The sequence below is a fragment of the Pseudorca crassidens genome, chromosome 10, assembly GCF_039906515.1.
Source record: "Pseudorca crassidens isolate mPseCra1 chromosome 10, mPseCra1.hap1, whole genome shotgun sequence".
NCBI classification, from domain to species: Eukaryota; Metazoa; Chordata; class Mammalia; order Artiodactyla; family Delphinidae; genus Pseudorca; species Pseudorca crassidens.
Window position 1 is genome coordinate 37933818 of NC_090305.1, and position 25858 is coordinate 37959675.

Sequence of the window (25858 nt, forward strand, 5' to 3'; positions counted from 1 at the left end):
ATGTAGGAAGGCGTCGTGGAAGAGTGTAGGGTTCTCTTTCCTCCATCGTCTGCCCTCCACCTTGACCAGGTTCCAACAAGCCCCAGCCCTGTCCCGCCTCCTCCCCCAAGCCCCAGCCCCTCAGGGTGACACATACATACACCCTGCAGTTTTCCACCCATCTCAGGGTTCAGTGACCCCCCCATCACAGTCCCAGTCCCCCATAGGGCAAATCAGAAAGAAAGATGACTGAATGTCCGTGACTCTAGCCTCAGTTTCCCCACACTTTTCAAGGGCCACCTTTGTCTGGTCTACATTAGGGATCTCTCCAATTTATGTGTCATTGGGTGTCATAGCCAAGTCCACAGACAATGGCCTACAAGGCCCAACTCCCTGACCTCAATTCCACCACTATCCCCCCTCACTCTGCTCTAGGGACTTGACCTCCTCTCTGCCCTCCAACCTACCAGACAAACTCTCACCTCAGGGTCTTTGCATGTGCCATTCCTTCGATCTAGAACTCTCTTCTGCCATATACCCGCCTGGCTCACCCTCTCGCCTCCTTTAAATCTTTGCTTAAGTGTTAGCTTCTCACCAAGGGCTTTCCTCACCCCCATATACTCCCCAAATTGTAATACCACTACATATTTCCAGTCCCCCTCCTCTGCTTTATTTTTCTCACTTATCTCTTTCTCATATACTGATTTCTTTATTATGTTTATTGTCTCCCCCATTAGAATGCCAGCTCCATGAAGCAGGCATTTTTGTCTATTTTGCTTACTGCTATATCTCCAGTAACTGCAACAATGCTTGGCACATAGTAGGTGCTCAATAAATATTGGTTGAAGGACTCAAGGGGCATTTTTACTTTCTGTCCCTTCTGAACTCCCACAGGGCACCCAGCTTCACTGCGAGCCAAAGTTCATTCTGCCTCTAGTCCCTGCTGGAACCCTGGCCCTAGTCTTCTGAACGAGATGCAACTTCTACCTGGTCCCTAGAAGCGGTGGGGGTGAGCAAGCCACACCTCTCTCACTGTCCTGCCCCTTTCTTATAGGAAGGACTGGAAACTACAACCTGAGGAGGAAAGAGAACTTAAGCTGGATGCTACATCTGACTCTTCCTTTGGTCCAAGGAAAAAGCACCTTTAACTGGTGCCTTCATTAAAAAAAACAAAAACAAAAACAAAAAATCCAAAAAACATATTGGGATCATCTGTAGAACTTCCCTAAAACATTTTGGTTTCCAGACTCTATCCCCAGAGATTCTTAGTCAACTGTCTAGGCTGAGTTTTTTTTTTTTTTTTTTTTTTAAACTCCTTTAGTGATTCTAATGTTCAGCGAGAACTGGGAATCAGGGGTCCAGGCAATGCCCTGGCCAGGTTCTGTTGTCCGTTGGTGTCTCAAGAGCACCCAGAGTGAACGTGAGTACCCTAAGATGCCAAGTCTGGTTCCTCCAACTGGGAGGATTGTAGCTGTGCATGGATATTCTTCAGCTCACCCAGCAGGTAACAGTCTACACACACACACACACACACACACACACACACTGTTCTACCAGAAACCAAACTAATTCTTAGAGACTACACAATCTAAACCAGGATTTAGAAACTCAAATTCCAACTAGAGCCATGTAGGCAAACCCCTGGTTGCAGCAGGTGTGTTGTTGAGATGCAGAGCTGGGTGGAGAATCCATGCCCTTCTCACGGGGGCAGCTTTTATCCTGTTACAACCTGTTCTTGTCAGGAGGGAGTGCAGGCCCTCTGGTACTGGATTTTTTTTTTTTTAACATCTTTATTGGGGTATAATTGCTTTACAATGGTGTGTTAGTTTCTGCTTTATAAGAAAGTGAATCAGTTATACATATACATATGTTCCCATATCTCTTCCCTCTTGCGTCTCCCTGGTACAGGATTTTGCTCTTTGTTCTCCCCAAGAGAATTCAGGAATTTTAAACGAAATAACCCATATTTTCACTTGAAAATCCAAATGCTGCCAGCAGATTGCTAACCCCAGTTATACAGCTGCTGAACTGCCATATCTTGCAAGGCTGACCCCTCTTACAACGGGGTTGTATTTACACGACCACTTGAGAGCAGTGTCCCTTCCTTCCTGCCATCCTTCACGTTCAAGCTAATAGGAAATGGCTGCTCACCTCAGAGCCTCACACCGCTTAACAGCTGCTCCCTCAGCTCCGCCAAGACTCCCCGGAAGCTTTGCAATAAAGGCTTGCCGCAGGGGTGTGCTGGAGCTGGCTCCTACTGGCTTGCGAAAGTCAACTGTACCCATTTCTTCCCAAGTCTGTGCTCAGTGACATCTCACTAGCAGCATGAAATCAGCCATGGTGAGAATATTTACATTACGTGAATCAGCAAGTGCTACGAATCAGGGCTTTTCTTTTCCTAGAAAGCCAGTTATTAAACACTTACCAGCACACCACTGCACATAAGGATACAGCCTCTGCCACAGGCTGATAGGGAAGCAGTGGAGAAGGGAATAGTTTTGTTTTTCTAGTTATGTAAGAATTCACATGAATGTGTGCAATAGACATTTTGACCCTTTAAAACCCTTAGATACCCACTAAAAGGAAACAAGAATCTTAGTCCTGAAATATTTCTTCCTTAATTAAGGAATAACGGTCTTACAAGAAAATGCCCAGATTTTAAGAGTACAGTTTGGTGAGCTTTTACTAGTATACCTACTCACATAACTACCACCCTAGTCAAGATGAAGAATGCTTTTATTCCTCCCAGAAAGTTCCTCATGCCTCTTTCCAGTCATTCTTCCATAGGTAACCACTGTTCTGATTTTTATCCCCACAGATTAACTTTGCCTGTTTTACAACTTCATATAAATGGAATCATACAACATGTGCTCTTTTTTGCCTGGACTATTTCACTTAGAATAATGTTTTTGAGACTCACCCATGTCATTGCCCATATCAATAGCTCATGTCTTTTCAGTGCTAAATATTCTTCCACTGAATGAAAACTCTTGATATCGTCTTAATCCCCAAACTCACCCAGACTTGGGGCAATGGCCCATTAATGTTTGATTTTCACTGCAGGAGAAGAAAACTTCTTCCCACCTCTCAGGATAAACAGACATTGGGCACAAGAGATTTAAATGGACTCACCTTTCTCCACCAAGAGGAGGACGATAGAGCAGAACACCAAGCAGGCATTTCATCCTTTCTGACGCTGGAGTGAGTACTGTGCTCACCGTGACACACCATGTCTCCCCAGAGTGTAGAGGCCCCATTTCCCCGTCTTCACTCTTGTAGGCTTCATCCCAAGGCCTTGGGACCTATTGGTCCCTTAGCTGTCTTCCATGTTTCTCCCAGAAGGCTTAGTGATCTCGCATGCCAATACATCTGGTGACCTGCACGATATGCCAGAATTCCTGAGATGATGACAGTTATAATGTACCTTCTTTTAGCCTAATTAGGACAAGAGGTGATTCCTGAGTTAAGGTGAGTATGGGACCCCAGGAATTCAGTACAGACGGAAGGCCAGTGCTCCCCACCCCTACCCCAGGCAAGCAGGTGAACAGAGGCAGCAGCCAGAATGTTCTTGCTCAGAACTAGTCAACAGGGAGCCTGCATCCAGACAAACCCATCTTCTTTATACCAGGATAAATTCTGACACCTGCGCTTCCCCAGGTGAGGCCTGAACTCTCATGCTGGCCTTGGCATCACCTCAAGTTCCTTCCTGACCTGGTTTGTGTGATGTCACCTTAGTTGCAACAATGGGTACTTACTATTTTGTATTCTCTCTTTTCATTGTAACAGTAGTTCCCCACAGGATCCCGGGGACTGGTGATCTATATACCTGGCAATTCTCAACAGTATTCTTTATTTCTTTTTTTTTTCTTTTTTCCTGGCTGCACCGCGAGGCTTGCAGGATCTTAGTTCCCCAACCAGGGACTGAACCTGGGCCACGACAGTGAAAGCACCAAGTCCTAACCACTGGACCGCCAGGGAATTCCCAAGAGTAATATTTCTTGTTAATTCTCTACTGTTTGTTTGATCCTACTTTGGGGCATATGGGTCTTCCTAAAGTTCCCATTCTTTTTTTTAAATTTTCTTTCTTTATTTTTTTGGCTGCGTTGGGTCTTTGTTGCTGTGCGCGGGGTTTATCTAGTTGTGGCGAGTGGGGGCTACTCTTTGTTGCAGTGCACGGGCTTCTCATTGCGGTGGCTTCTCTTGTTGCAGAGCATGGACTCTAGGCACACGGGCTTCAGTAACTGTGGTACATGGGCTCAGTAGTTGTGGCTCGTGGGCTCTAGAGCACAGGCTCAGTAGCTGTGGCGCGTGGGCTTAGTTGCTCCATGGCATTTGGGATCTTCCCGGACCGGGGCTCAAACCCATGTCCCCTGAATTGGCAGGCGGATTCTTAACTGCTGCGCCACCAGGGAAGCCCCCTAAAGTTTTCATTCTTTTTTTTTTAATTTATTTTTGGCTGCATTGGATCTTCATTGCTGCGTGCAGGCTTTCTCTAGTTGTGGTGACCGGGGGCTACTCTTCGTTGCGGTGTGCAGTCTTCTCCTTGCAGTGGCTTCTCCTGTTACGGAGCACAGGCTCTAGGTGCGTGGGCTTCAGTAGTTGCAGCAAGTGGGCTCAGTAGTTGCGGCTCGCAGGCTCTAGAGCGCAGGCTTAGTAGTTGTGGCGCACGGGCACAGTTGCTCCGCAGCATGTGGGTTCTTCCCGGACCAGGGATCAAACACGTGTCCCCTGCATTGGCAGGCAGATTCTTAACCACTGTGCCACCAGGGAAGTCCAAGTTTTCATTCTTTAAGTGGTGCTACCATAAATAACTTTGTACAACTGTTAAAAGTATATTTGCTCATTCATTTTCTAGCAAATATTTAGTGGGCTTCTACCACGTGCCAGGCACTGTGCCAACCATGAATAGGATAGTCCCTGGACTCCAAGAACTTACAGTCTAATGAGGAGACTGACAGGAAAGCAGGCAGCCACAGTGCTGCACGGTAAGCCCTGTGAGGAGGCAGTCACAGGGAGGCACTAACCAGCCCAGAGCTAACTGCTTCATAGCTCTGAGTACATACTGCCAGGTTGCTCAGTAGAGGGAATACTGAACAAGATTTTCTTTCAATCATTTCAGTGAGTATACTTTTCATTTCTAGATGAGCTATTTGATTCCTTTCCAAATATACGTCTTCTTTTTTCACAATGTCCTTTTCTATTTTTTTCAGCACTTTCTATTCTTTATCTTTGCCTTCATTTGAAAACTACTGTTTTCCCCTTAAAGTTTCTTTCAGATTGCTTATTACATCAAGTTCCCACGAGTATTAATCCTCCTGTTTTGCGCACTTACTCTTGTAATGGAATGTGTTTTTGAGTGGTTTGTAATATTTTTATCGTGAGGATTTTTTTTTTCTTCCGCTTTTTGTCCCTATGAGCCCTGAGTTGTGGAAACATAGCTACAGGGCAGTTTTGCATTTGCTTCCACTTCATTCCCTAGAGATCTAACAGCTTTAATTGACCTATTTTTAGTTTAATTTCTTGGGCTAAACTGTTCAATTACTTAAAAACAATTCACTGAACATTTACTATATGTATATCACCATAGTTGGTGCAAAGATACAAAACAATGCAACACAATGTAGCTGCTTTACACACAAAAAGTAAGATAACTAGGTAAGGCAGAGTAAAAAGCCTAATGGTGGACACACTATGGGGTTCAGAAGGAAAAACAGAGAGCCGCAGAAACATGGGGAAGAAAAGCCCAGAGGAGGAGAAGGTTTGTGTGAGGAAGTTTCAGAAGGAAGGTAACCCCACTCTTCCGGGTGGAGTTAGTAAGGCGCTGTAACGTTAGATGAGGCTGTGGATGAAGCTGACTTTAAGGTCCCTGTTAAGGAAGCTAAATCAGAATCCAGGCAAAAGGAAGTCAATTAAAGTGCTCCTGGGGGTGGGAGGTAGGTTTGATGAAAGCTGTGTTTGAAGAGGCAAACACTGTAACATGAAAGGGCTAGGAGGCTTTCCAGTGACTCAGACCAGAACAAACCTGGGTTAGAGAGGCCAGCGTGAGGGAGAGAGCAAGTGAGGAAGGCGGACTGACAGGATTGAGATGTGGAAAGTGTACAGAGTATTTGTTGTCAGGAGTAGCCAGCCGGGAGGTGGCTTTACAGGGGGTGAGGCAGGAAGGGAGGCAGGAAGGGCAGACTTCAAACCCGGATTAAGGGGTCAGAAGGCAGATGTCTGTTCTAAAGAACTTTCTCACAACGAACACAGGATAAATACAGACAAAGGGATCAGGTCACCCATTGCTGTGTCCCTGCCGACTCTTGGGATACTTGCTTTCTTTCCGTTGAAACAGAAACTTTTATTGAGCACCTCCACAACTAGCAGGCTTTAGGTGTTCTTGCAGGGGATGGGCACAGTGACAAACATGAACAGGGCACGTGCTGGAATAAACACCTTGCTCACAGGGCTGCTGAGAGGAACATACTTTAGTTATCTTGCTGCAAAGCACTTCAAAAGGTGGCACAAATAAGTGCGATTTAAGAGCCAGTTATTACTCGTTTTTATTACCTAACGACTAGACTATCGGCGCCTAGCAGAACGCTTGCGTGTGCTCACACTTAAGGACTAAATAAAACCTTCAGACCCAGTGAAGTATATAGGGCAAAACACATTTTCTAACCATGAGCTCTAAGGCAGGTTGGCGAATGGTCAACTGCAAAGGAGGAGGACCACAACCTTCGAGGTGCAAATGGATTTGGTGTGGTGGGGAGGGCAAAGGGGTGAGACAAGGCTGGCGAGCGCGAAGGGACTCGGCCTGCAGTGGGAAGCCTCGCAGGCAGCGGGGCCCGGCAACAGGGCCGCAAAAAGGCGGGCCCAGAACTGCGGAGAAAACTCCCGAAGCCTGGGTGGGGGATTGGAAGCGCCTCAGACCATATTGGGGGCATCTGGCTTCCAGAACCTACGAGCCCCGCCCCTGCCGCTCTCCGGGGATCCCGGGGGAGCGCCCGGGCCTGCGGCCGCCTTCACAGCCTCCGAACCCACGGCCCGGTCGCCCGCGACCACTGACCCCCGGCTCACACCCCAGCGCTGAGCCAGGACCCGACCCCGCCCGGGGACCGCATCCATCGCTTACCGACCGCCTCGCCTACACTCCTGCACTCCCCCGCGGCCGCGAGTGGTGCGGCCCGGCCCCGCCCCCTGACGCCGCGAGGGGCAGGCGCCCGTCCCGTCACGTGACGGGGGAGTGACCTCGCCGCCCCTTGCCATGGGGGCTTCCGACCCGGAAGTGGCGCCCTGGGCTCGCGGCGCTGCCGCGGGGATGGCGGGAGCCGGAGCAGGAGCTGGAGCTCGCGGCGGAGCGGCGGCGGGGGTCGAGGCCCGGGCTCGCGATCCGCCGCCTGCACACCGCGCACATCCACGCCACCCTCGGCCTGCGGCGCAACCCTCGGCGCGCAGGATGGACGGCGCATCCGGGGGCCTGGGCTCCGGGGACAACGCCCCGACCACCGAGGCTCTTTTCGTGGCGCTGGGCGCCGGAGTGACGGCGCTCAGTCACCCGTTGCTCTACGTGAAGCTGCTCATCCAGGTGTGGGACCAGGGGCGCCATAGGGAGGTGGGGGTTGATAAAAAGGTGACAGGCCAGGATCTGGAGGAAGATGGGGGTGGGGGAGTCGATGGCGACGGATTTGAGGAGAGGGGCGGGGACGGCGGGTTGGTGCGCAGAAGGAGCGGGAGAGGAAGAAAACGGTGAGGGATTTGGGGATGCAGGGGGCATGGGTTTGGGGATGCAGGAGAAGGGGGCAAAGGGGTCAGCGACAGATTTGGGAGAGGGTGGAAGGAACAAGGGATTTGGGGGTGCAGGGGAGGGGGCGATGGAACGGAGAGGTAGCTTTGGGAGACGAAAGAATGGAGGCGATGGACTTGGACTAGGAGGGAAGTGGCAGCATTTTGGGGTGAAAGAAAAAACAACAGAATTGGGGGAGGGGTGGGAAGTTTGGGCGATTGGGTGGGTAGGAAGATTGGGGGCCAAGGCAGAATATTCAGAAGATGAGCACATATTTAGGGTGAAGGGGAGCAAGAGTTCTGGATTTGATAGAGATGGATTTAAAGCGGTTTGGGGTGGGGGAACAAAGGACTGGGAGTCATGGCCAAAATTTTAGGAAAGAAAAAGGGGCATCAGACTCCGGGGAGGAGGGGACCGGGGCACTGGATTTAACGGTGACGGAATTTGGTGGGAGAGGCGGAGGCGAGTCGGTTTACAGGAGATGGGGGCTCTGGATTTGATGGCGACGACAGATTTGATGGGAGGAGGGGACAGGATGACGTGCTTTGGGGGAGGGGAACAGATAGGGCGACGCAGTGGGGGAGGGGTAGTGGTGATTTCTTTGGAATGGGGAGCCAGGAGGCTTTTAGGGGGAAAGGGATGACGCATTTGGAGGAGAACATTGAATTCACGGTTGGGGGTGGGAGCTGTATGGGGGGATGGGCTGAGGGGTATGGGCGTAGTGGAATTGGGCAGAAGGACCAGTTGGAACACAGGGTAGCAGGATGTGTAGGGGCTGGCAGAAAATGAGGCCATGGTAGGAAGTCTCTGGAATCGAGGCATGCAGGGGCACTTGGCATATTTGGTGGGACCAGCAGTGCCTTACAGATGAATTGGGCTGCTTGAGAAAGGGAGAGATGGAACTGGAAGGGGGTGCCCGAGCTGAGGTGGAGGGAGTGCATTTGGCAGAATTAGGTGGGCATGACTGAGATGAGCACAATGTAGATGTGGATGGTTTGGGCTTGGACTAATATCTGAAGATTTAGCCTAGAATTTTCAGTTAAGTTGCGGCGGGGGGGGGGTGTTTGAGATGGAGACCTAACCAAAACGAGATTTGATTTGAGTTGAGGCAAATGGGTATCAGATTTACTGTCCTGATAATGGACTGAGAATGGGAGATACAGTTGGAATGAAAGGGACTTGAGAATAGGAGTAATTGAAATCTGAGGAATGGGGGCAGTGGATTTTGGAGTGTGACAAGGAACGTGACAAAGAACGAGATTCCTTCAGGGACATTATGGTGCCTGACTAGAATCTAATCGTGACTGAGATTTGGAAATGGCTGATGGGGGAAGGTCGAGACTGGCGTTTGGTTGTGATTTGGGAGTGAGGGCTCCTTTACTTATAAAAATTCAGGTTGTATTTGCAGCAATAGAGATGCCAGCTTTGGGAGAGAAATTGAGGCTTTGGAACTGGTGGTACTTGAGATGAGAAGCAAGGATGATGGAGTGAGATTGGGTGAGGGCTGGGACTTCAGGGTGGCTGATAGGAGTGTCTGTGGAATGGAGGATGTTGGAGTACAAGGAATGGGGGGGGTGCTCCATGTGAAGGAACCTGGAAGTGGCTCCATCATTTGGACCTTGGTAGGTTTGGTTTACAGGAGAAGAAAATTGAAATAAGGGTCACTTGGAAAGGCAGTTGAGGAATGAGAGAGAATGGAGAATGAAGGAGGATAGGGAATTGGGGAATGAGGAAGTCCAGAGGGTGAGAAGAACTGTATGGGGGGTGGATACTGATGGGTGAGCCCAGTTGGGGTGACAGGTGGTCTACCCGATGTGAACGCAGCTGGTGCTGAGTGTAACATATTTGAGGGTGAAGTCTTTTTTTTTTAATTAATTAATTTTTTTTTTGGCTGTGTTGGGTCTTCATCGCTGCACACGGGCTTTCTCTAGTTGTGGTGAGCGGGGGCTATTCTTCGTTGCGGTGCACGGGCTTCTCACTGCGGTGGCTTCTCTTGCTGCGGAGCGCGGGCTCAGTAGTTGTGGCGCATGGGCTTGGTTGCTCCACAGCATGTGGGATCTTCCTGGACCAGGGATTGAACCCGTGTCCCCTGCATTGGCAGGCGGATTCTTAACCACTGTGCCACCAGGGAGGTCCTTGAGGGTGAAATGTTAATGTGTATAGCTTGGGAATCAGAGATAACATCTTGCAAAAAGGAAGATCTCAGTTTGGGGGTACATGGCAGGATTGGATTGGCAGATCTGGGGGCTGTCCCGATTAAGTGAGTAAGAATGCAGTGCCTGAGATCAGGACTCATGGGTGTTAGAGATTTGAGGGACTGGCTCTGCCAGTATATGGTATAGAACCACAGCTTTGGCTGTGGTTAGGACTGGGTTAACAGATTTGGGGATGAAATTGGGTGAGTAGACTTGGGAACAAATAATTAGAACTTGAGAGTGAAGGGAATAGGAGTGAGATAGGGTCAGCGTGCCTTTGATAACACAGGTGGAAGTTAAGAAAATAGACTCAACAGATTTGGGAGCCATGGGGATACAGGATGAAGGGAACAAGCAGGTTTACGGGTGAAATTGGAATCGATGGGCCTCCCCAGTTGTTGTGACTGGAATGGATAAGGCAGCAAAAGAACATTGGCTCAGACTTGGAGTTGAGGGTGTAAATGGAATGCTGCCTGTGTGAGAGAACAAAATCAAAGCAAAACTAACCTCAGAACCTTCGAGCTTTTAACCCAGAAGGGGAAAGGTCTGGAAGGGGAGGGCTAACTGCTTGGTTCACCTGGCCATCCCTTTCCTTCAGCTTCCCTGGGCTAGATGTTTTTCTTTTAAGAAGTTCTCCATCGTGGAGGGAGTTTCTTAATTTATGATCAGTAATCTGTCATGTAGCTCAGAATCCCATCCATAAGGGACAGCCTGAACTTCAAAACACTTGACTAAGGTGAGGAAGAAAGGAAATTGAGCCCAGAAAACGCTGGAAGCATAACTAGTTCTATTTAAGGCAGAGCTTCCCAACCCTGCTGTTTCTACCCTCTTCCACATCCAAGAGGAGCTCCTCTGGTCCATGGATTTGTCTGGCCTGCTCTGAGGGACAGGGCTACGGCCCTGGTCCCCTGCCAGGGAAGGGCCTTCTCACACCCCACTAAGGCGCTGGTCTCCTAGACACCTTGCCCCTTGCCTGGCAGCAGAGAATCTTCTCATTAATCGGCAGCATAACAAATGGCCTCACCCCTCAGGAGAAACCTCTCCTCCTCACAGAGCCTTGGGTGGCTTGGTCCTTCACCCACCCATGAGTTTAACACATACCTTAATTATAACCAGCATCTATACAGCAAGAACTATGATAACCCTGCAGAAATGAGGGGGTCATTCTGTCACAGGGATATGGGGTGATCAAGATTAGATCACAGTTGAGGAATTGTTTGAGGAGCAGCTGGGATTCGAGGTGGCTGGGAGTGAGAGGGACAGATTTGTCGACATCTGCAGCGGGTACAGTAAGAAATTTGAGTGTGGGGTGAATGAGCTATCTGAAGTTTGGGGCTGAGATTTGGGTGTGATGTGTTTTGGTGTTGCCACATTTGAGATTGAGACTGGACTGATGTTTTAACCTGGCGATGAGAATTAACTGAGAGTTTTTTCTGAGATGAGCATGGGGTTTGAAGTACATAAACATGGGGGAGGGGTTCTGCACTGGAAATATCTGGAATTGGAAGGTAAGAATGTTGAGGGATGGGGTGACTTGGATTATGGTAAGGTATCTGGGACTGGACATTTCTGTGCATTGGGAGATTACACGATAGTAATAGACACTGATGAAATTTTGGGTATGTTTTGATGGGGAAAACATCAACAGAAATAGCATTAGACTCTGTGGGAGAAGAGTTAGAGGCCTGGGAAAGGTGAGAAGTAGTGAGACTGAATCAACAATAGAATCTGACTTTCCCTTTGTATTTGTTGATTCTGAAGGTAGGCCATGAGCCGATGCCCCCCACCATTGGGACCAATGTGCTGGGGAGGAAGGTCCTCTACCTGCCGAGCTTCTTCACCTACGGTGAGTGTGCTTCCCAGGCAGGAAAGCCCACACCGAGAGAGACAAAAAAGAGAGAGACAAAAAAGAAACGCCAAAACAGGGAACAGGCCCAGGTGGCCCTGGGGAGCACACCGGGCAGCGTGGGGCACCCAGAGTCAGAGCTGGCATGGAAGAGGGGTCAGAGGCAGCAGGTTGTCAGGATGGGAGCAGGTGACCAACACAGCTTTGGTCCAGCTCCTCTGTGTGAGCTGCCAGCTGTCAGCCCAGGCAGCAGGATAGGGAGACAGGTCCAGGCTGTGCCTGGAAGCAGGGGTAGGGGGCGGATTTCCGTTTTTTTTGTTTTTTGTTTTTGCCTTCTGAGCAGTCTGGCTGCCCTTTTAGCAGTTCTTTTGCTTTCCTGCTCCTCCAGCAGGAGGCCCATTGGGGCCTCCTGGGTTCTTTTCCTTTGTCCTGTTCCCCTGCATTCCTCAGGCAGTGGTGCCTACTCACTCAGGCATCTCCATCCCCTGGGTGTAGAACAGTACATGGTGGGTCTTGGCTTCACCCCTGGTGTGCCCTCTTGAGCTGCTCGAGCTCAGGAAGGCTGCTAACTGCTCTGGCCCCATACTCCTTATCAGCTTCTTCATGCCCAGGCCCTCCATACAAGCACCCGCCCCCTCCGCCTCCTGCAGCCTTGCCTGCCAGAGGGTCTCTCCATCAGGAAGCCCACCACGGTGGAGCTTCCCTGATGCCAGCAAAGCCCACCAGCTGCCTGTGCTGCTCATTCCCTGACCCCCAGCTGGCCAAGGCCGTTTCAGATCCACCATCCCTGTCCCTCTCCCAGTCCCCACCCTTCCCAGACTTGTTTATTTTTTTTATTTTTTATTTTTTTGGTCACACCACATGGCTTGCAGGATCTCAGTTCCCCGACCAGGGATTGAACCCGGGTCACGTCAGTGAAAGCCTGGAATCCTAACCACTAGCCACCAGGGAACTCCCCAGACTTCTTTAAATGTGCCTTTGCTCTCTGTGTTCACAGCCAGGCTGACCCTCTCATGCTCCCTCCACCTCTGCTCATCTTATCTGTTTAGTCAGTCTAGCATCTTCTCTGAAAATCTTTCTTTCTGCCAAATAACTTGGGGCCTCGCCTCCTGTCCCCTTTTCTTCACTCCACCCCCTGCTGGCAGAATCTGATGCCATGTTTCCCTTCTAGTTTTGCCACCTCATTGTTGAGTACAGTATAGAGCCAGGTGGAACATGTCATTTTGCGGGGAAATCTGTTCGTATTTGTTTCACTTAAAAGTTGTCAGCGTGGGGGAGGAGGATGTCACAGAATCAGGGAGGCACCCCCCACTGTAGTGCAACGAAGCCGGTATGCAGAGCGACGCTGGATTTGCGGGAGGCCGGGATGGCAGGCTGCCGACCCCTGCGTGTGATTCCTCCATACACCACTATGCAGGCTCTAGCCATAGAGAGGTTGGGACCCAGATCATCTCTGTTCATGTCACACAGTCATTCCCGAAAGGACTCAGGGCAGAGGGGTCTTGACAATCACCTTACTGCCTCTTGCAAAGATGAGCAGAGTTCTGAGGTGCTCCCCCCGCCATTTATATAAATGTTGTTTCAGCGCAGATGGTGTAAGCAGACTTCTGGTGTTGGGGAGGGGCTCAGCTGTCTGGCTGTCTAGCGACTGTCTGGACGGGGTCTACTACTCCCCCTCAGCTATGAACAGCGCCACAGCTGCCATGACATTCTTTGGTGTTCTCCCAGAAGGAACTTCCTGGGGAGTTTTCAGGGACCACAGAGAAACCATGGAATGATGGAGCCCCTTGCCAGCCAGGGGGCCCTTTGGGCCCACAAAGGCCTCTGCATACCTTTGTCTGTTCTCACTTGTTCGTAATTCTGCTCTGAGATGGGGAGAAATAGGAGTCCTTACTCCCTTTTTTTCTGGCTAGGAAATTGGATGGAAAGAGGTTAAATGTCCTGCTGGAGACCACACTCAGGCTTTATCCCGCCAGCTCTCCCTTCTGCTGACTGGCGCTCCCCTCCCCCAAAATAAACCTTCTTTCTGCCTGTTCACTCCGTGAAGCAGGGCGTCCTGGCCACGTCGCCCAGTGTCCTCTCTCCTCCTACTCCTGTCTTTCCAGCACCACCCCAATCTCAGGAAGCCAAACAAGCAGGTACCAGGTGCTCTCGGGACCAGGGGAAGCCCATACAGCTGCCACATGGAATTGCTGTTGGCAGACATGTGGCAGAGGAGAGAACGGCACCTTCCCTTGCTGGTTCCCGCCACTGTGCGGTGCTGGAGAGCTAAAGTCTTGGCTCGAGGGGAGCACATTGTCTGAGGGAATATTCTGCCAGCTTCCAGGTATGCAGGTTTATAAAAATACCTTTCCTTTTTGAACATCATTTAAAAGTTGATATTGAATAAAACAGCAAAACATTAAGAAAGTATCCTTTTAAAGACCCAAACAAAAAAACACTGACTCAAACAGGGTCAGGGTCCAGCTTCCCTGACCTCTTAAGTTTTTTTCTATAGAATAGTTCATTGGTGCCTCTGTTTTAGTTACTTCTCCACTGGCTTTCCCCCCTGTAATTAATAGATGCCAGTAGGCGCCAGGTGGGATCCTGGATGCCGCACAGTGACAAGGTGGGGATGGCCCTCTCCGTGGCATGCTCAAAGGACGCTCTAGAGCCTTTCCCCGGGGAGCCCTTCCTTTTCCTTTTTCCCTGCCTTAGGTTGCAAACTTCATCATTGCTTGTGGTTGCCTTTTTCCATTTTTTCTTTTCCCAGAGAAAAACATTTTTTATAAGCAACAGAATTGGTTCCTAGGTTGCAGCACTTAAGTTGCTGAGTTGAGAAACTGTAGCTAAGTTTGCCAAGTAGATTTTCCAAACTACAAAAAGAAAAACGTATGAACTTCTTTGCCAGAAAAATATGTTTTGAAGGTTTTACAAAAAGAAATGGGCTAGAAAAGGTGTTTGGGGGTGGGGCCCGATTGCTTCCGGGGTCCTGGACGGTGCTTCCCTTCCGTGACTGAAGTCAGCAGGTACTGAAGAAGGATAAGCTGCGTCTGGTCTGGGTGTGAATGTGACCCAGGAGTGGGTGCGTCTGGGCTGAACGTGACGCTGCCACCTCTGCTTTCTTGTAGCCAAGTACATTGTGCAAGTGGATGGGAAGATAGGGCTGTTCCGAGGCCTGAGCCCCCGGCTGATGTCCAATGCCCTCTCCACCGTGACCCGGGGCAGCATGAAGAAGGTGAGCCCGGGGTGAAGCCAGGACCGGTTGCCCGAGGTTCCCCTGAGCCCCCTGCCACCCCTGGAGGCAGCCATGTGCACCGGTCCTGCTTCTCTGTTCCCAGACTGGTCAGGGCTCCACCCCAGCACCAAAGCCAGACTCCAAGCCCTGGTGGTCCAACGCCGAGTCTCCTCAATTGGAAAGGCCCCTGCCTCACCATCTGCCTGCTTTCTTACAAATGTGACACTAGGCAGGGACTTTCTCCCCCCAGCTCCAGCCCCAGGGGGTTACCCAAGGTGGGCCCAGCTAATGGACATGGCCAAGAAAATAGTAGGAGCTGTTTCCTGCCCTCTCCATCCCTTCAAAGTTACATCGAAGAGGCACACCTGTATTTTGCTTTTGAGCCACCTTTGTTCTTTGCATCTCAGGTTTTCCCTCCAGATGAGATTGAGCAGGTTGCCAACAAAGATGACATGAAGACTTCTCTGAAGAAAGTGGTGAAGGAGGTGGGTACCTGGAATTGGAGAGGAGAGCCTGATTATCCCTCACCGCCCAGTTGGGCAGGTCACTGAAGAGTCACAGTTGGGGCCTGCTGTGTGCACAGTGGAGTGGGATGTGGAAGGAGCTCCAGCAGGGCCACTGCAGGGAATCACAGAAAGCCTCTCAGCCGCCACGGGACCTGGCCTGGGACCTGGCAGCAGTCCTGGGCAGAGGGAGTTTTGTGTGGGTGACAAGGGGGGCCATCTGAGGTAGACCGACCCCACATGGGTGCTGCAGGATCCCAGTTTTTCCCATGTAAGTGCTTATAGCTCCCAGTGAGCACCACTTCCAGAGACAGGCCAGACCAAGTCCCCGCCCTCTGCTCTCTTGCAGACCTCCTATGAGATGATGATGCAGTGCGTGTCCCGCATGCTGGCCCACCCCCTGCATGGTGAGCCGCCCCATTGGAGACTGCATCTCAGCCGTGGGGTGACCCCTCATGGGCTGTAGACGGGCAGCGGTAGAATTACTGGGAAGTAGTATCACTGGAATTGGCCGGGAGTTCAGTCCAAAGGGAGCTGGGGCTCTTCCCAGCCAGAAGAAATGGGATGCCGTGGTCATGGGGTGTGATGGGGAGTTCCAGGGGCCCTCCTCCCCTCCCGCGCTCTGACACGGACCGTGTTGTGCAGTGGCCACTGTGCCGGGCACCCCACCCATAGCTGGGGAGTCTTGGGCTTTGGCCGCCATGTCACCTGTTTGTGTTTTCTCTTTCCTCAGTCATCTCAATGCGCTGCATGGTCCAGTTTGTGGGACGGGAGGCCAAGTACAGGTGGGTAATTCTTGGGGTTGGCAGGAGTGGCCCTGTCACTATTCAGAGTCTGCCAGGACAGGCCATACTGTGGTCAGCTGCTGCCCCTTTTCTGCCCTATTTCTTGTGTGCCAGCTTCAGAGGAATGGGGTAGTGGCTTCCATAGTCTGGGTCCAGGGGTATTTTCTCCCTCTCTTGTCTGGGGCAGCCCTGGATGAGCCTAGATGCCCTGCAGAGGGGTGAGTGGGACAGGAGTCCAGTTGGATTAGGAGTCCTGGCGGGGTTCCCTCCTAGACCCCCTAGGTTATGCCCTAGCCCTTTTTCCAGCTGTCACAGAAGCCAGCTTAGAGTTTGTTTCATCCTCTCCTAAGCGGCTGTCTACCCCATGGCCTTGGGGCTTGGCGCTTCCATTGTTTACCAAATATTTACCTAGCACCTGCCATGCCTGACACTGAGCTGGATCTGTAGGGGCATAGGTGTGTTGACACAGTCCTTCCCTGTGGCACTTGTGCCCTCCCTGCCCCTCTGAGGCTCAGTGCAGGACAGGAGGTGGGTCCTGGAGGCTCGTGGCAGGAGTACATGCATCTGTTATCCTTCCTCGCTCAGATTCTTATTTCCTGGGTTCAGTTGTTCTCTGCTGCTGTCCTTGGGGCCACTGCCCCAGGAAGCTTGGCTGCCATGGTGCCTCATTTTGAGTTCACTAATGGGAAATTGGCCCATTCCCCCAGTGGGCTTAGAACCCAGTGGGCTGAGCCACTGTCCTGAGAGGAAGGGTAGCGGGGCCTGGCAGGGCTCTGGCTCCCACCGTCTTTCTCCTAGGCTACCCTGGCCCTCTTGGCTTCGCAGAGCCTCTATGCAGAACAGGTCACTTGGCATTGTCACAGGTCACAGAGGTTGCACTTGAGCCTCCTTTGCATGTCACACCTAAGACATCCCAGCCTGTCTGTGATCTCTAACAGGCTGCAGTGGGCAGGGTGCGCATCCCCGAGTTCCCTGCTGGGGAGGGCCAGATGCCTTTTCCCAAGCTGCGTCTGTACAGTCTGATCACAGGGCCTCCTGCTGCAGGGCCCTGTATTCCTTCTCTGCCCTCTGGGAAGGTGCTTCTCTCCACTCGCCACCTCTCCTCCTCTCTCTGTGGGACATGCAGGCTTCTTTGCCAGAAGGTTGTTCAGCCAGAAGTAAGCACTAGAGCCAGGCAGGAGAAGGTCCCGTCGCCTCTGCAGCAGCCCAGGCTAGAAGGTTCATTCCTACATTCCAGATCCATAGAAAAAAGCAGTAGAGAACTGGGGTTCTGCCCCTGTGGGTGGTTGGGTTTTCCCAGTCTCCATAAACTGCGTAGACGCCCTCTCACTCCCCAACAGAGCTGTAATCGTCTACACTTGGGTTCTGCCTGGTGACAGAGAATGCCCCCTCCCCATCCCGGCCAGGACTGGATGGCTCTGAGCAAGGGTGACAGGCTCTGCTCCACACCAGGGCATGGGCTTCTCCAAGGTGCCCGGGTGACGTTGTATCCCTGTGTTCTCCACAGCGGCGTGTTGAGCTCCATTGGGAAGATTTTCAAAGAAGAGGGGCTGCTGGGATTCTTTGTGTACGTGAGTTTATACACCCCGTAACTGGCCACGGAGCATGGCTCTACTAACAGGCGCATTCTCAGCCCTCAGGCCACAGCTGTTGGCCTCAGACTAACCACAGGGCTCTGTCCCTGCCTGAGCAGCTGCTCCTTGGCCCGTAGAGCTCCATGGCCTATGCGCGCTACGGATCATCGGGAACAAAGCTGCCCAGCTCTGTCCACATTGCGGCTTACACAGAAATGGTACTGTTTGTCCAGCACGCTGGGGGTGGGCGTGGCCAAAACCGCACCCCCGACCCCACTGTCCCCGTCCATGTGCTCCAGGGCTGGGGGTGGGCACGAGGCTGGTCTTCAGGTCTTCCATCATCCTTGGTTTCACTGCTGAAAAGTCAACTGAAAATCTGTGCCACGGGCTGAAGGTCAAGCCCTGGCAGCTCACAGGCTGACTCCAGCTGATGGATCCTGTTTGACATAGCACTTCTGAGAAATTAGTTCTTCATATTCAACATTTAGGATGTTTCACAAAACAATCCCTATTTCTGGCTTCTCTTAAAAAGTCAAGACCTGGCTGTGCTGGGCCTGTGTTTCTGCAGAGCAGATGTCTTCAGGGCACACAATCTCCTGAGGGCCCCGGACCCCCTGCCCTCCTTGGTGTCTCACACCCATCTTACTCCACCTGTAAAGAAAGCTCACACCGAAAAGACTGTAAACTACAAACAGAACCCAAAGTCCAGGCCTGACAAATATTTTTTGTTTTGCTTTTTTAAGGTCTAGGCAGAGACACATGCTGTTAAATACACAGTACACTAGACATGGGGCTCTCTGTTAACTCATCTTGTGGTTTCATCATCGGCCAGGTGTTCTGTGTGTAGGCGTGTGTGTGTGTGTGTGTGTGTATGTGGTTCTCACTAGGAGGTGATTTTGCTCCAGGGGACATCTGTAATGTCTGGAGACATCTTTTGATGGTCACAGCTGGGATCTAGTGGGTGGAGACCAGGGATGCTGCTAAACCTCCTGCAGTGCCGAGGTCAGCCCCCATGACAAAGAATCATCCAGACCTGAAGGTCCATAGTGTCAAGGTCGATAAACCTTGATTTATATACGCACATATTCATATGTATATTCATGTCTATGTATATGTACACATATGTATGGGTGTGCATATATATGTGTGTGAATAAATATTTGCTTGTGTGACTGGTGCTTCAGACCCTAAAACACTACATATCACCACCTCTGGTGTTTTTCACACATTGTATACATTCTTCTCTGGTGTGTGAGTAGGATTCCCACACAACAGATACCTTACCCATTGGGTTCTTTTTTTTTCTTCACGTGTTTGTAGAACAGGTGATGTACGTACTCAGAAAGCACTGAGTGTACCTGTGAAAAGTCAGTCTGAGCACAGGTGGAAGCAACAGGATTGGAAATTGCATTCATGAAGGTTCACTTTATTTATATCTCTCATATCATAGATGTGTTACAGGTATTTTGAACTTTCAAATATTTTGAAATAAGATTTTTGAAAGTTCAAATATCATAATTCTGTGTCCTCTCTCCAAGAGATAGCTGTTTTCCTGGAGATCTTTCCATGTCCTTCTATATCTAAACAAGCAAATAAACACATTCAAAAAAAAAAAAAAAACCCCACAAGGGCTTCCCTGGTGGTGCGGTGGTTAGGAATCCGCCTGCCAATGCAGGGGACATGGGTTCGAGCCCTGGTCCAGGAAGATCCCACATGCCGCGGAGCAACTACGCCTGTGCACCACAACTACTGAAGCCCACGTGCCTAGAGCCCGTGCTCCACGGCAAGAGAAGCCACCACGACGAGAAGCCCACACACTGCAACGAAGAGTAGCCTCCCGCTCGCCGCAACTAGAGAAAAGCTCGCACAAAGCAACAAAGACCCAGTGCAGCCAAAAATAAATAAATAAAAAGAAAAAAAAAACCCCAAACCCACAAGTATCACACAGGACCCACTGGTCTCAATCTGGCTTTTTGCCCTCAGCACTGTGTTTTAGGGAAACTTCACATTAGTGTGTAGAGATGTGCATTCTAAAGGCCATCACTTTAAAAGTCAGCCCTCCTTGTAAAAGCTTGTATGGAATGTTTTTAGTGGAACATTCCAGGGTTGAATACAGGTGCACTGAGCAAAGTGTTTTGTGAGAGTGGATTGGGTAAAAAGGCCAGGAGAAGACGGCTAAAGTGTAGGTACTCCTTCATAATCTGCATTGGAAAATCCCGGATTTTGCACCATTCACATCTTAAGGCCCAGTTTCTGTGGTTTGAACACCGCTTGTGAGACCATTAACTTGTGCTGTCAGATGTAGCATATAACACACATACCACCCCCCACTCCCTGTGGAGAAAGGAACACTGCTTTCCTGCTGTGGATAGCTGCTGGCCCATGTGGCCCCTGCGGGCTTCCTTCCCGAGGTGGTGCTGGTGGATATGCTGAAGTTTTGAGCTTGGAACATCCTTGTCTGCTTCCTGGGTGTGGAGCCCCCAGGAAATGTTCTCTTCCCTCCCCTGCTCACCTTTGCTCACCTTGTTTTTTAGCGGCTTAATCCCTCACCTCCTGGGAGATGTGGTTTTCTTGTGGGGCTGTAACCTGCTGGCCCACTTCATCAATGCCTACCTGGTGGATGACAGCGTGAGTGACACCCCAGGGGGGCTGGGGAACGACCAGAATCCAGGTTCCCAGGTTGGTTGGAACAAGGACTTGTCCATCTTTCCATGTACTGCTGATGCCCAGGGTCTGGGGCAGACTTGAGGACTCTGGGATTCTGAGTACTGGGCCCCTAGGGCTGGAGAGGGCCTCTGGGGAGGGGTCTGAGGAGACTCTGGTTGTCCCTGGGTCAGCTTTGCCTTCGAGGAGAACGGCCTCGAGAGAGGAGATCGCTAACAAGACATAGAGGGGTTTTTGGAATGCCCATCCCTGGGCAGCTTTAGGTCAAACAGACCCTAGCTTATCCACGGCTAGTTTGAGGCAGTGACCCAAACCAAACTAGGGATCCCTGGTAAATCAGGATGTAGACCAGCTAATAATAACCCTTGAACTTCCGCTCAGTGTTTTAGGCTTTTTCAAGCCCTTTAGTGAACATTATGACATTTGATCCTGACAGCACCTCAGTTGTGAAAGGAACAGAGCAGGTATAACATCCTGTTTTACAGACAGATGAGACCCAGAGATTGAAGGGCTCTCCTGGGGCCCTTGCCTGCGAATTGACAGGGCTGGGACTAGGTCTTTCCCTGGACCAGGCTGAGGGTGCTTCAGTCAGCTAGGAAGTGTCCCATGCAGGTGCACCCCACTCTTGTTAGCAGTGGTCTACACAGCCTGGTATGCACAGACCTCAGCAGATTGCGTCAGGCACGGGGAGGTCTTGGTCCTTCTAAAAGGCACTTGTTGAGGAAAGGTTTCTGGGGATCTCATAGGTCAGCTGGTTCGGCCTGACCCAAGATAAGAGTTGGGGAGCAGTGATAGGCCGGGGTTCCTGGGAGCCAGACATTCTAACAGCGGGAATCACCCACCATCGGAGGCTGGGTGAGGGATTGGGGACCTGTCTGCCGGAATCACTTTGTTGGGGTGGGTGGGGTTCATAGTCTTCGTGTGTCTGTGTCTGGGCCCCAGAATGGCAGTTCTGGGGTGGGGGCGGTCTGGGAAAGAGTCTGTGGTGAGGGATGCCTCTGAGAGCTCGCAGCTGGGGCAGAGGGAAACTGGCCATTTGAATTGGGTAGGTGAGTCTTACTGGCCTTTTAATGTGAGCAGATAACAGTTGCTCCATAGAGAGCAGCTCCCACCTGCAATTACAGTAGCACAATGCCCCTTTCTCGAGGGCCTTATGGGTGGGTCAGCTGCTGCCTTCACATACAGAACAAGCCTGGGACAGCTGGGGTGCCTTGAGGGGGAGGGGTGTCCCACAGCTGATTGGTTCCTCCAGTCCAGGTGGGCAGGTGTTTGACCAGGGGCTACTGCACTTACCTCACTGAGAACAGCAGTCGACACTTCACTGAGAGTATTTTTCACGTGCTTTTCTGTGTGAGGCTGCCACTCAGGCAGAGGGCTGAGCAAATCTCCGCCCAGGGTTGCAGGGCATCCATCGGGTGGGATGGCCATGTCACAGGAAGCTGAGGGATAGGTAGTCACCCTTTGTAGTTCGGTGCTGTTTCATGGGCAAAGTTGAATTCAGGAGTTGGGGCCTGAAGGGGGCGAGAGTTTGGTGAGGTAGGGTGGCAGTAAGCCCAGGGTTGCCCTTCACCTTATGCTACAGGACCCAGGATTCTGTGTGCAGTTCACATGGGTGCCTGACTTTCCATTCAGTAAGCACTTACTGTGCGCTGAGCCCTGGGCAGACACTGATCAAGGCAAACAAAGGCCTAGCCCTCGCAGCTTACAGCTCGGAGGACGTTACGTAGGCCACAGCCCATGATCCCACCTACCTCGTCTCTTCCACTCACCATCCCTGGCTGGGTCACAGAAGGCCCTCCAGTCTGGATATCCCACTTCTGCCTCCCAGATCTTCTCTTGGCTTTGACTGCCAGGCCACTGAAGCTGCTGGCAGGCCCTGAAAGGGAGCGCAGCGTGTGCCACAGGCATGTGAGGAGCTGAGTGCAGAGGGGGTGTGAGGCCAGTGCGGAGGGCGAGGTGAAGGGGCTGCAGACCAGGCAGCGCGGGCGGGGCGGGGGCCTGCATGTTTGAAGTCTGCATCCCGAGGTACCTGGGGCAAACCAGTCTCCCTTTTTGTCTTTGCAGTTCAGCCAGGCCCTGGCCATCCGGAGCTACACTAAATTTGTCATGGGGGTAAGTCTGGCCAGCTGCTCTTCCCACTGAGCTGGGGGCCTGGGCGGGGCTTCGGAGGCCAGCTCTGGAGATGGCTGGAGGCAGGCCTCCGTCTAGGGTGTGCCTGCTCCTGGAGCCCGGGTCGGGGGCTGGTGGTAGGTGGGCTCCCTGACCCTCAGGTCTCCCTGCAGATTGCAGTGAGCATGCTGACCTACCCCTTCCTGCTGGTCGGTGATCTCATGGCCGTGAATAACTGCGGGTAGGTGTGTGCCCCTCCGCAGGCACCCTGCCAAGGCTGCTGGGGGGACCTGGCTGAGCCCGTCCAGTGCCCTGCCCCCTCCCACCTGCTCTATGTGTGGGCTTGGCCCACCAGGCCCCTGGCTTCCTCTGGGATTCATCACACCCCTTTGGGAGGAACCTGTGGTTTGGTATGGGGGTGGTGGCAGCCCCAAGCCATTTCTTCACGAGGGCTCCTTTTCCTTAGCTGATCTGTCTCCCACTGTTTTCTGGATCTAACATGCTCTCCTTCCCCGCAGGCTGCAGGCCGGGCTACCCCCTTATTCCCCAGTGTTCAAATCCTGGATCCACTGCTGGAAGTACCTGAGTGTGCAGGTAAGCCTGCTCTCCAGGGAGGCTTTTCTCACTTTTCCACATCAGTCAGATGGAAAGGTTTTGTGGACTCTTCATTACATGGAAAGTTAAGGGGTTGTCATGGAATCCGATGTTGTAAGGAGGATAAAGAGGATGTAGACTTTTGGTTTGAGGCATTTAAATTAAATTTTCACTTTATTTTATTGGATTGGCCAAAAAGTTCATTCTGTTTTTTTCTGTAACCTGTAGAAGGGGTTTGAGGTGGTCAGATCTGAATTTACTTAAGAATTACACATCAGACAAGGTCTTCTTTTTCTCAACTCTCCAAGACTCTTAGAACAAGTATGAGGGAGCCCACAGGGCAGGTGGTGAAGCCCAAGAACTTCTTATACCTCAAGTAACCTGGGATGAAAACACACCTGGCGTGTTGGAGGCCGGCCCCTCCCTCCACCCGCGCAGGATGCCCCAGGTGCCCAGGAGAGCCTGAGGGTGGAGCTGGGCCATGTGGTGAGCTTGGCAGGCTTTGTGGGGAGTCTCTTATTTTTATGAGCTTAACTGTCTGCAGAGTCTTTCTCAGTCCTTTGTGGTTGTGTGAGAAGGGTTGTGTGTAAAGTGACAGGACTGGGGGCAGCCTGGCCTGGGCATGAGAAGTGCCCGGGCTTGGTGTAGATCAGCCAGGCGGCAAGCCAGGGGGGTGTTGGGGCGGGGCAGGGCGAAGGCTCGGGTCATTGGGTGGTTTTCCGAATTAGACAAGCCGAGACTCCAGTTCACAGAGCAACAGCTAGTGCCTAGGCAGCATCTTTTGAGAGGTGAGGCTGCGTCCAGTGGATTGGTCACTGTTAGACTTGGGGAAGGTGGGGTGGGGCTGGGGAATTGGGGCAGAATCCCCTTACTTTGCAGATTTCCTGAGTCTGCCAGTCTTGAAGTCTTTGTGTTCTGTGCCCAAGCACCCTCCTGCTGGCTGGAGCTCTGGGTCAAGGATCCAGGTGGCTGGCCCAGGACAGATCCCTGACTTTTCCTGACCTTGGTTGGCTTCAGAGTAAAATGGGGCAGTGGCCTGGGCAGGAGGAGCTAGCACACTGACTGGTCTCAAGGTTGAGAAAAGGACGGATAGGAGGAAAGCAGGGAGGCCAGAGACAGACGCAGGCCTTCCAGCGAATCCAGTTGGTCCTACATGCATCACATCCTCTAATATTGGAGGAGCCCCGGTCCACTTGGGCTCTGAAGCCAGAGGGCAGTGAGTCTCCTCTGGGGGTTTCCTACTCAGTAGCCCGGTGAATACTGGACACCCAGGACTTCCCTGGTGGCGCAGTGGTTGAGAATCCGCCTGCCAATGCAGGGGACACGGGTTTGAGCCCTGGTCCAGGAAGATCCCACATGCCGCGGAGCAACTAAGCCCGTGCGCCACAACTACTGAGCCCGTGCGCCACAACTACTGAAGCCCATGCGCCTAGAGCCTGTGCTCCGCAACAAGAGGAGCCACCGCAGTGACAAGCCCGTGCACCGCAACGAAGAGTAGCCCCCACTCGCCGCAACCAGAGAAAAGGCCATGCACAGCAACGAAGACACAACACAGCCAAAAATAAATAAATTAAAAAATATATATATTGGGCACCCTGTGGCATGAAGTAAACTGCTCCCTTGTGCTTCAGCACAGAGCAGATTCTGACCTTGTCCTCAGGAATGCAAACCTAGGCCCTCTATCTCCGACTCTGGGGTCTCTGAGCTACTGGACCCTTCTTTGTCTTTCGCTGGCCTGGCTCTGGGGTGGGATGAGAAGCATGGCCTCCCTTTCACTGACCCTACTGCTCCTTCCAATCCAGGGCCAGCTCTTTCGAGGCTCCAGCCTGCTTTTCCGCCGAGTGTCATCAGGATCGTGCTTTGCCCTGGAGTAACCTGAATCACCTAAAAAAAAACACGCTCTCTCAGCCTGGCCACCGTGGGTGAGGCCTGATCATCTCGGGGCACCTGTAAGACAGCCAACCCAGCAGCACCTAGATGTGCTCCAGCACAGCTGGGCTTCGGTTTCCATATATGCCATGTGTCTGTCCAGAAGTAGGGGTTGGGTGGGGGTGAGGCTGCGTCCAGTGGATTGGTCACTGTTAGACCTGGGGGAGGTGGGGTGGGGCTGGGAAATTGGGGCAGAATCCCCTTACTTTGCAGATTTCCTGAGTCTGTCTTGTGCAGGGGGCCAAAGAATGGCTTGTGGAGGCCCACGTTGGATGGGCAAAGGCTCATGAAGTCAGGTCCCAACCCCCATTCACACCCCTCGAGTCAGCCCCAGCTCTCATCCTGCAGCTCAGCTGGGAGTGTCACTTTCTTGCTTTGTAAATAAGGTGTGATCCCCTTTCATGAGGCCGCTGTCATGTCCAGGCCTTTGCTAGGAGACGGTCTTCGTTTTTCTCAACACTACTTTTCTGATGAGGCAGCACCTTCTGAAAGGGAAATCATGTGACTGCTCAGAACGTGTCCTTCTCGTCAAATGTTCATTGGTTTAATGGTGATGCCTTACGTGCAGGATATGGTTACCTGTGCACTTGTGAACACCCAGATGTTAGGCAGATCAGTGTCTTTTCCTATCCAGTTTAAAGTTGCTAATAAGATTTGACCCTTTCTCCCTCAAATAAATTCATTGGTGGTGGTTTGGA

At 51.6% G+C, this 25858-nt stretch overlaps 2 protein-coding genes across 5 annotated transcripts in view; one reads left to right on the forward strand and one right to left on the reverse strand.

Annotated features, from left to right (window-relative positions):
* Positions 1–7187, reverse strand: part of FGD2 (FYVE, RhoGEF and PH domain containing 2) — a 43306-nt gene extending 36119 nt beyond the window's left edge. For all 3 annotated transcript variants that reach the window (XM_067753132.1, XM_067753131.1, XM_067753133.1), the window contains exons 1-2: positions 7094–7187; positions 3112–3356 (exon numbers count right to left, since the gene is read on the reverse strand). In XM_067753132.1, the coding sequence (XP_067609233.1) occupies positions 3112–3210 (99 nt within the window). In that variant the 5' untranslated portion in view covers positions 3211–3356; positions 7094–7187. The remainder of the gene's footprint in view (positions 1–3111; positions 3357–7093) is intronic.
* Positions 7188–7210: 23 nt separating this feature from the next.
* On the forward strand, positions 7211–25858 carry MTCH1 (mitochondrial carrier 1). 2 transcript variants are annotated; one of them, XM_067753139.1, is made up of 12 exons: positions 7211–7546; positions 11701–11785; positions 14896–15002; positions 15410–15487; positions 15855–15912; positions 16239–16290; positions 17798–17857; positions 20399–20543; positions 22593–22640; positions 22811–22878; positions 23156–23231; positions 25034–25858. In XM_067753139.1, the coding sequence occupies exons 1-12, from the start codon at positions 7226–7228 to the stop codon at positions 25103–25105; spliced, it is 1170 nt and encodes a 389-aa protein (XP_067609240.1). In that variant the 5' UTR covers positions 7211–7225; the 3' UTR covers positions 25106–25858. The 2 variants fall into 2 exon arrangements, with proteins under 2 accessions (XP_067609240.1, XP_067609241.1); XM_067753140.1 differs by having other exon boundaries at positions 20399–20492.